The sequence below is a fragment of the Camelina sativa genome, chromosome 16, assembly GCF_000633955.1.
Source record: "Camelina sativa cultivar DH55 chromosome 16, Cs, whole genome shotgun sequence".
Taxonomy (NCBI): domain Eukaryota; kingdom Viridiplantae; phylum Streptophyta; class Magnoliopsida; order Brassicales; family Brassicaceae; genus Camelina; species Camelina sativa.
Genome location: NC_025700.1, coordinates 2,635,487 through 2,645,454, shown reverse-complemented (window position 1 = coordinate 2,645,454; position 9,968 = coordinate 2,635,487). Strand labels below are relative to the sequence as shown.

At 41.4% G+C, this 9,968-nt stretch overlaps 3 protein-coding genes across 4 annotated transcripts in view; 2 read left to right on the top strand and 1 right to left on the bottom strand.

Moving 5' to 3' along the window:
- LOC104749444 (protein transport protein Sec61 subunit alpha-like) lies at window positions 1-3,195 on the top strand. 2 transcript variants are annotated; one of them, XM_019237937.1, is made up of 7 exons: window positions 1-69; window positions 491-862; window positions 999-1,226; window positions 1,342-1,696; window positions 2,245-2,369; window positions 2,461-2,596; window positions 2,683-3,195. In XM_019237937.1, the coding sequence occupies exons 2-7, from the start codon at window positions 519-521 to the stop codon at window positions 2,920-2,922; spliced, it is 1,428 nt and encodes a 475-aa protein (XP_019093482.1). In that variant the 5' UTR covers window positions 1-69; window positions 491-518; the 3' UTR covers window positions 2,923-3,195. The 2 variants fall into 2 exon arrangements, with proteins under 2 accessions (XP_019093482.1, XP_019093483.1); XM_019237938.1 differs by having other exon boundaries at window positions 13-160.
- On the top strand, window positions 3,380-5,470 carry LOC104753268 (U-box domain-containing protein 17-like). The gene is made up of 2 exons (XM_019237665.1): window positions 3,380-3,391; window positions 3,728-5,470. Exons 1-2 carry the CDS (start codon window positions 3,380-3,382, stop codon window positions 5,468-5,470), a joined length of 1,755 nt encoding a protein of 584 aa, XP_019093210.1.
- Window positions 5,925-9,968, bottom strand: part of LOC104749442 — a 6,554-nt gene continuing 2,510 nt past the window's right edge. The window contains exons 6-11 of the mRNA XM_019237936.1: window positions 8,618-9,075; window positions 8,085-8,328; window positions 7,714-7,999; window positions 7,355-7,513; window positions 6,591-7,082; window positions 5,925-6,517 (exon numbers count right to left, since the gene is read on the bottom strand). Coding sequence (XP_019093481.1) covers window positions 6,912-7,082; window positions 7,355-7,513; window positions 7,714-7,999; window positions 8,085-8,328; window positions 8,618-9,075 — 1,318 coding nt within the window. The 3' untranslated portion in view covers window positions 5,925-6,517; window positions 6,591-6,911. The remainder of the gene's footprint in view (window positions 6,518-6,590; window positions 7,083-7,354; window positions 7,514-7,713; window positions 8,000-8,084; window positions 8,329-8,617; window positions 9,076-9,968) is intronic.

Here is a 9,968-nt window from a genome sequence, read left to right as displayed (position 1 = left end):
TTATCCATCCATCGAAGCCCATTGGTTTCGGAGCTGATCGGTCTCTGTTTTCTTTCTACTCTACATATCGTAAGCTTCCTCCTCCTTCTTTTATCTTCTTCTATTTTCCCTCAATTGCTTTCTCCCCGGAATGTTTTCGTTTCTCCAATCGTGATTTCTTGTGAGTCGTCGCTTCGCATCTGTGTCTTCTTTTTCTTAAATCAGATCTGTAGTTGATTTTATCGATCGGTGTTCTTAGATCTGTTTCCCCCTGTTTTAGTATCGAATTTATATGTATGGATCGGAGAAGCTCTGATAGATCTGGTTTTTAGATCGACCGAGTCAAATGATTGACTCGGTTTACGTAATTGTTCAGATTCATTGATTTTGAGCTAGTTAGCCTAGCTGCGAAAACTTTGATTTGTGAATTCTACAGCTAGATTGTGAATCTGTGGTGCATGCGTTTCGATTTGTGTGTTTTAGAAGCTTACTAGGTTTGTGATTTGTACAGAAGCATAGAAACTTGATCGGGTACTAGAATGGGAGGAGGATTTAGAGTTTTGCATTTGGTGAGGCCATTTTTGGCTTTCTTGCCTGAGGTTCAGAGTGCTGACAGGAAGGTGCCATTCAGAGAGAAGGTTATCTACACTGTCATCTCTCTCTTCATCTTTCTTGTCTGCAGTCAGCTCCCACTCTATGGAATCCATTCCACGACCGGTGCGGATCCCTTCTACTGGATGCGTGTCATTCTTGCTTCCAACCGTGGAACTGTCATGGAACTCGGTATTACTCCTATTGTCACGTCTGGACTCGTGATGCAACTCTTGGCTGGTTCCAAGATTATTGAGGTTGACAACAATGTTCGTGAGGATCGTGCCCTCTTGTAAGTGTTTTTTGTTTCTTCATTATGAATTATGGGACATTACATTACATGTTTAGTCGAACTGTTTCTTATGTCTGGTTTGAGTTGACCCTGTCGTTACTATAGTTCTTATTCTGTGTTTGTACTTATTTTATAGGAATGGTGCTCAGAAACTTCTTGGTATTCTGATTGCCATCGGTGAGGCTGTTGCATATGTTCTTTCTGGAATGTATGGTCCCGTTGGACAGCTTGGTGTTGGAAATGCCATTCTCATCATCCTCCAGCTTTTCTTTGCTGGAATCATTGTTATCTGCCTTGATGAGCTCCTTCAGAAGGGATATGGTCTCGGCTCAGGAATCTCCCTTTTCATTGCCACCAACATCTGGTAGGTCAACTTCTCTTCCTCACTTTTAAAAACCATTCCTTGCTGTTTTGGATTCCTAGGACAAGATCCTTTTCGGTAAATTCGATTCATAATAGTTTATATTGATGATATGCAGTGAAAGCATTATCTGGAAGGCATTTAGCCCAACTACCATCAACACCGGGCGTGGAGCTGAGTTTGAAGGTGCTGTTATTGCACTGTTCCATATGTTGATAACCAAGTCCAACAAGGTTGCGGCTCTCCGTCAAGCTTTCTACCGGCAAAACCTTCCGAATGTTACCAACTTGCTTGCCACAGTCTTGATCTTCCTGATTGTGATCTACTTCCAAGGTTTCCGCGTGGTTTTGCCTGTGAGATCAAAGAATGCCCGTGGACAACAGGGTTCTTACCCAATCAAGCTGTTCTACACCTCTAACATGCCCATCATCCTCCAATCCGCTCTTGTTTCAAATCTTTACTTCATCTCTCAGGTACAGAATCTTACGCTTCACTGTATGTGAGTCATATCCACAATGACATTGTGTTGACATTAAATCTCTTCCTTGTGGTCAACAGCTTCTCTACAGGAAGTTCAGCGGAAACTTCTTTGTTAACCTTTTGGGCCAGTGGAAAGAATCCGAGTACAGTGGGCAATCCATTCCAGTTAGTGGTCTGGCTTACCTCATCACAGCTCCAGCAAGGTAATGCAGTGTCTTTCAATATTCATTTTAGTCGATCAAAGTGGTATGCATCAGCCAGTTTGACTAATATATGTTACTATGATGTTTGCAGCTTCTCGGATATGGCGGCTCACCCGTTCCATGCACTGTTCTACATTGTGTTCATGCTCACTGCTTGTGCTCTTTTCTCAAAGACATGGATTGAAGTCTCTGGATCTTCTGCTAGGGATGTAGCTAAGCNCTCAAATCTTTACTTCATCTCTCAGGTACAGTACAGACATTCTTTCGACTTCACTGCATGAGATTTTATCTTTACAAACAACAATATGTTGACATTGAATTTTCCTCGTGGTCAACAGCTTCTCTACAGGAAGTTCAGCGGAAATTTCTTTGTAAACCTTTTGGGACAGTGGAAAGAATCTGAGTACAGTGGACAATCTATTCCAGTTAGTGGTCTGGCTTACCTCATCACAGCTCCAGCAAGGTAATGCAGTGTCTTTCAATATTCAATATAGTCGATCAAAGTGGTATGCATCAGCCAGTTTGACTAATATATGTTACTATGATGTTTGCAGCTTCTCGGATATGGCGGCTCACCCGTTCCATGCACTGTTCTACATTGTGTTCATGCTCACTGCTTGTGCTCTTTTCTCAAAGACATGGATTGAAGTCTCTGGATCTTCTGCTAGGGATGTAGCTAAGCAGCTCAAGGTAATAAAATCGTAACAGCTCTCTACATAAACCTGAATGTTTGCATGGTGTTGGATATCTGACTCAGAAAATTATGTTTATCACAGGAACAACAAATGGTGATGCCAGGACACAGAGAGTCAAACTTACAGAAGGAACTGAACAGGTATATCCCAACAGCTGCGGCTTTTGGAGGAGTGTGTATCGGTGCACTCACTGTTCTGGCTGATTTCATGGGAGCCATTGGGTCGGGAACTGGAATTCTGTTGGCTGTCACCATCATATACCAGTATTTCGAGACCTTTGAAAAGGAAAAGGCCAGTGAGCTCGGCTTCTTCGGGTTCTAAGTTAGCTTAAAGAAGGTGTAAAACTTTGCTGAGGCAAAAAGCAGAGCAGAAGAGGCTTTTTAGCTTCTGTGCGCACCTCAAACAGACAATTTGTGGTGGCACTTGGGGTTAGACTACTGTTTTTTTGTTGTTTAAATGAAATTTTCTCTTTAGTCGTTTACGTTTTTTTTTTTTTGTTACTTTTTACAAGTTAAAAGAACTTATGTGATAGACGCTTTTCTAATGTAATGTTTCTAGGAATTTCACTCTTGACCAAATAAACAATTTTACATTCTTGAATTCAAAAGCAATTTATTATCTCATCGTACCAAACCAACCAATGTGAAATGTTTTGTCGGAGCCATGCGTTGTACCACTAAAAACCAACTCTTGTTATTTCATACAACAGATGACATGAATAGCGTATGAGAACACAGACAAAATCTCCAAGTTGTAATTGATCTCAACTACCAGCCTAATGCAGAGAATGGTCAGTGTGACTAAATAGTATGATCCGTTACAATGTTACATACTTGCACTTTAATTTCAGCATTCATAACAACGAATACATTTTTTTTTTTTCAGCTTTCTGCCAAACGCGTTTTAAGCAGCTTCTTCTTCTTCTACCTAAATATATGAGACCTTAGGCTTGTTTGATTTGGGCAAAAAGAAGACGAGCTACAACTGGTTTTTGTAGCCATCTCCATCATCAACATGGCCACAGAGGCGATATTTACATCCTTACGACTAAGGAGCTCGCCGTCACTGGAAGCATTTTTGACAACAACCGTTGATCTCTCCGACGTCTCTCTCGTTCGAACACTAGCTTCAGTTTCAGCAGAGCTCATCTCGTGCTTCCGCAGCGTACGTTTCTCTTTCCAACGCAGAAACGCACGTTCCCTACTTCGGAAGATTGAGGTCTTACTCGTCTTGTTCGAATACCTCGCCGACGACACTGTTCGTTGATCGCAACGAGGAACTGCTACGGCAAAGATTATATTCTTTCCTTGAAGGATTTGAGAACGGCGAAATACCTAATACGGATGAACTGAGATCCTTCTTCGTTGAGAAATTAGGGATCAAGGATCCCAAACGTTGCAGAGATGAAATCGAGTTTTTAGAAGAGCAGATTTCGAATCACGACTGTGATGATTTGGAGCCTTCAAGGTCTGTGATTAACGGGTTTGTAGCTATCACACGGTATTGCATGTATTCGTTGTTTGGGTTTGAAGATGGGTTGGATTGGAGTATCATCGAGAACTCCAAGAAACTGAGGAAATGTTTAGTTGCGGAGGAGATCGTGGACACGTTTACAACACTACCAAAGGATTTTGTATGCTCCATCTCTCTTAGTTTGATGAAAGATCCTGTGATTGTTTCCACTGGACAAACTTATGATCGGAGCTCAATCGTTAGGTGGTTTAAAGAAGGTCACTCTACTTGTCCCAAAACAGGACAAAAGATTGTGGACTCTTCTTGTGTTGTTCCTAACCGAGCTTTGAGAGACTTGATAACACGTTGGTGCGCTGCAACGGAGTTTGGAGAGTCACCCGACGAGGAGTCTCCTGCTTGGGTTATGCAAACGAGAGCTTCAATGAAAGCAACTAAAGCCACTGTATTGATTCTCATACAACATCTAGCTGGTGAGTCAGAGTTAGCTCAGGTAGTGGCGGCAAGAGAGATCCGTCTTCTAAGCAAAATAGTAAGGGAAAGAGGTGAACTGATCGCAGAAGCAGGTGCAATCCCACATTTGGTTAGGCTTCTTAAATCCCAAAACGCTGTTACGCAAGAGCAGTCGGTTACAGCAATGCTTAATTTGTCTGTATGCGAATGCGAGTTAAACAAGAGCCTGGTCATGGAGGAAAATGATTGCCTTGAGTCTATTGTGAGTGTTCTCGCCTCGGGTCTTACTTTGGAAGCTCGAGGGAACGCAGCAGCCACATTGTACTGTCTTTCTACAGTACATGAATATAAGAAACGGATCGCAAACGCTGTTGGCTGCATCGAATCACTTGTATTGCTGTCTCAAAATGGAAAGCCGAGAGGGAGAAAAGATGCTATCAACGCTTTAAGTGGTATATGGAGAGATCCAGATAATCACAGTAAGATGATAAACTCGGTAGGAGTGTTAGCTCTAGTGAAAGCTTTGGCGGATAAGGATGAGGCTGTGGCGGAGAGAGCGGTGGTAGTGTTGGCTGTAGTAGCGAATAATTCTTTAGGCGCAGAGACTATAGGAAGAGAGGAATCAGCTGTGGCGGGGCTCATTGAATTGATGAGATGTGGAACACCAAGGGGGAAAGAAAATGCGGTTGCTACCTTGTTACATCTCTGCGTAAACGGTGGAGCAGTTGTGGTGGAGAAGGTGGTGAGAGCACCGGATCTTACTGGTTTGACCCAAAACGTTTTGCGCACGGGTACAGACCGAGGTAGGCGGAATGCGACTTCACTCCTTGGTTTGTTTCTTAACGGGTGCGAAAACACAGCAATGATGCGGTCTGGTAATAGAGAAGGGGGTTTTGAAACCCATGTCTCCCTACCACCCATTTCTGTTCCCGTATCTGTCTTGTGATCTTGTTATATAAATAAATATATATGTACATAATAAACCTTGGAAAAATAGTGTTTAAGGGTTCAATGAAGAAATATAAGAAGAGTTCTATTGTTTTCACTTCACTCTTTCAGGTTTAACCACATGAGAATTGAAACCAATCAACCATAAAAAGTTGAAAACTACTAGAACAGAGAGTTAATACAATGTGAACAATGCAGAGGCAAAGGCTTTTAATGACACAGGAACTGTTGCTTCTTTCTTTGTTTTTTAGTTGCACGGATCCTAATTTGAATTTGCTTGTTCCCTAAGTTAACAAAAGAAGATAAATACACTCATATCTACTGTATTGAGTCACCTTAACTCTGGTACAATTTTTAGTTTTCTTTTATTTAAGACATTGTCTCCAGTGAGATTCACACCTTTCATAGTCAAATTTTGTAAGTTAACCCCATTGGAATCGAAACCACAACAAAATAGTTGAAACCTACTTAAATGGAAAGCAAAGTACTATATACAAGGTGGAGCACAGAGGCAAAGCTTTAAGAGACATGAACTGGTGCTTTTTTCTTTGGTCTTAAGTTGAATTGATCCAAATTAGAGTTTTCCCTAAGTTAACAGATGATAAATACACTCACAATGACTTGATGAAGATCCATCCTTTATCTGCTTCAGCCTACACAATAATAACCGATAACCTATTTAACTGGTTATCAGCTTTTATAGCTATGGCTACATGATCAGTAACCAAACGATGAGCCTGAGACAACCAAAACCACCCTAGTAAGAGTTTTTCCAGTGCTGTTGCTGCTGCTGGGCTTGCTTTGAGGGCTGACCTTGCGAGCCACCTTCTCTAGGGTTTTGCTGTTGGTGCTCTATTGATATTCCGGTTTGTGACTGATAGTAGTTCGGGTAACCGAGCAATCCATACTGCTGCTGCTCTTGTTGTTGAGCTTGGCGAACCTGCTGACTTTGTTGTTGTGCTTGAAGGTTATAGTACGTGTTGCCCGCGACGCCCGACATGGTTTGAGAGCCAGGTCCATGAAGCCACATAGGTAAATTTTCGTTCTGAGTTAAAACAATTTCACGTTTAGTGTCAAAACAAGGATCTTTTGCAAGTGTCAAAATGAGAAACAATTACCTGTTGTTGATGCTGCTGCTGCTGTTGCTGTTGCTGCTGCTGCTGTTGTTGTTGTAGCTGCTGTTGTTGCTGCTGCTGAAGTGACAATAGATAGTTGTTTTGTTTGTACTGTAGACTCAGGACGTCTTCATAACTAAGTGTTGCCCCAGAAGGAGCGGCCTGTTGTTGTTGGTTAAGAAGGAAGTTTCCAGTTTCAACATTGCTCGAGTTCCCAAACATATAGGTAGAGGAGGAAGCAGGGGTAGTAGTTGTTGACTGAGGCAAATTACTGGCGGAAGTGTTGTTTTTATACTGTGGAAGCAAAGCAGCTAGTGACGGGTGTTATGAGTTGTTACCAGCATATGCTTGCTGAAAAGCCGATGGGATGTATGGGTAGCTCTGAGGTATCATAGGATAACCGATCATGTTGGCATAGTGAGTCAGAGGCAATGTGGGCTGAGAATACGGATTCATTGCGATCTGTTGAGGAAGCGCTGGTCCACCTCTGAGTGCCTGCATGCAAGAAAATACAACCAATTACATGGAAATAAACAAACCTTCATAACTTTGCACAAGAAAGACACTACATAATATAATTGAACGAAATTGATATCCTTATTTGCAAGTATTACTGCTTTGCATCAAGCGGACAAGAAAGTGGTCATGGGTACGATTAACAAGGGATCCCTACTTTCTTCTCACCGAGTTCACAACAAAATCCAAAAGAAACCAAAGATATATTATTCGATTAAAAAAACATTCCAGTCTACAGGTAAAAGGATCACCTCTGGCATGGAAATGCTTTGGCCACCTAGTGAGGTATCGTTGCTTCTTGACGGCACAGACTGTAGGCCTGAGAAAGGGGAATACTGATGTTCAAGCTCCCTGGCACTCTGTGCTGTCTGTGCCAATAGAGTGTTTGGAATTGAGTTTGTATACCCTTGCTGAAACCAAATTGTTGAAATAGTGATGTCAACTAAGAATTATAAGGATATTACTAGCATCAGACAAAACTACGTTTTCGATGAAAATTTGAACACCAAACCATACAAATACGTTAATATGATATAATATAAGGTTCTCTTAAAAGCTACGAGAGGAAACCATTAGCTGCAAAACCTTGTGCACTTGGGATGTAGCTTACCATCACATTTGTTAATGAAGCAAGATTATGCATCTGATTAGTCATGCTTGTCTGTGCAGCATCAAATGCAGTATCCAGCTGCTGCTTCACATTTTCATATGCATACTCTGGACCCGGCTGGGCAAACGAGTACTGGTTCTCCTGGTGAGCAGTTTCAGGGTTTTCTGGCAACAAAACCTCTTGCTTAGATTCTGAGGAATCATCATAATTGTTGGCAGAAGACGCATGGACCATATGTCCATTGGACATGGTTCCTAGATGTTCATCTCCATAGAACTCGGTATTTCTGTGGACAAGACGATCGATGGTTAGTATAAAGGAAATGGTCCCAGAAACTATTTGGAAAAGGAAAATCAGAAATAAGGGCATACCTAGCATCATCACGTTCAATCTGTGGAGCTACACTAGAAGCCTCTTCTAAGCTGTTGCTCAGAGGCCTTGATCCAAAGCCTCCAAAACTTCCAAAGCTTAACTGTGAGCACTCTTCTGTATGGATTAGCAGATGATCTGGAATCACGACAGCAGGTCTATCCTCATCATGAGAGGTGTATTGATCATGGTTCTCTATGCTCAAGTCTTGAAGGTTGGCAACAACAGGCGAAATTTCGTCTTCATCTGCAAAAGAATATAGACACAGTGAATAAGACAACATCAAGAGCAAACAAATATAGTCTCTCGTCAACCTTAATGTTAAATCTGACACCAAAAGAATAGGCAAGATCCTTTTACTACCCCCGACACCTAAAATGATCAAGTTGCAGAGACACATGGTTATTCATGACACACATCCAATGAGGTGTGAATTATCATCAAAAGAAAAATCACACAAGCATCTGCCAAAGTATGTGCAATTATGATAAGAATACAGCATTCCTTTTATAGACATGTTGTATAAAATACTTACCTTTCTGGTGCTCAGCAGGGTTGTTCTGCGTTTGGTATCTGTGCGGATTATCATCATACTCAGATGAAACTACAGAGTCATCTACCTCAGCTCCACCAGCTACAGTGTCAGGTTGCACATGATCTCTTCCAAGATTCCCAAAGAGACCATTTTCTGCTGAATGTGTGTCTTCCAACTGGCCCTTCGGATGTTGATCTCTTCTACTGGATTGTAAATCTGCTGCACCATTGCATATCTCTTCAGTTGGTGCCACTGATACAAAAGAAGTGCTAGCAGCCACTGGCTTCTCCATTGAGGGCCATTCATCTTTCAGAGGTACATACTGATTTGCAGCAATTTCATGCTCCTGAATTACCTCAGAACGCATATCGACATTTTTCTGAGAGTTTATTGTCTGGCTATGAGGCCTACCCATCTTCACAATGTCAGCCATAGACAGCTGACCTGAAGCTCCAAACCATGCTGTTTGATGTCCAGTAACAGAATGTAATGATGATAATTCACCCCCCGAGGTAACAGTTGGCGTTTTACTGTCTTTAGCAACAAAATCACTGCAGAATATATATAACATACATGAGCAACCTGGGACAAAAATGTACAGATGAACAAAACTATAATTCTCAAAGATGCAGAACTAGGTACAAGATTATGGAAAACTAAATTATGGAAAAGTGAAAAATATGGCAAAGTAAAGGTCTTGACACCTTTTCACTAGAGGTACAAGATTTTGTCATAAATACTCTATATACTAGTACAACATTCTTACTTTGTTAAAAAATATATTCTATCAAATCAAACATCAACTGTACATGGAAGATTGCTTAGCATCAGCACAATACTCGAGATGATACCCTAAGATTATTCTGTACATCTACCACTGAGCCATAAGCCACCTAAAAACTTCTTCAGGCCACTCAGAGTCGGAATTAATTAAGGCTCAATTTATTAGTGTAGCCACTCTGCAGTAGTTGGTCTGAAAGCCTATTAACTAAATCCTGCAACTCAATCTTTCATATATGGCCATATGGGTCGATAAGTCCACAATCAATTATTCATTTAGGGCAGGCTACTGACTTGTCCGGTTGCATTCAACTTGTAAGAAAAAAAAAGGAACACAGGATAGTATCAGAATCCATTAGATCAGTAGAAGAAAGTTTTTTCCATAAACACACAGTTGCTAATCCTAATCAGATTCATTGCTTAGTGCCTCAACTCTCAAGGCCCTCAACTATGAGGTTTGCTGTGCCACAAGCTAAGTCTACTGCAGAGGAGTATCTGCCATCTGGTGCTGCTTGTTTTCAGAGGCCATTTCTCTGCCAAATATGAAGGAGGGAACAAGAAAACTCGCATC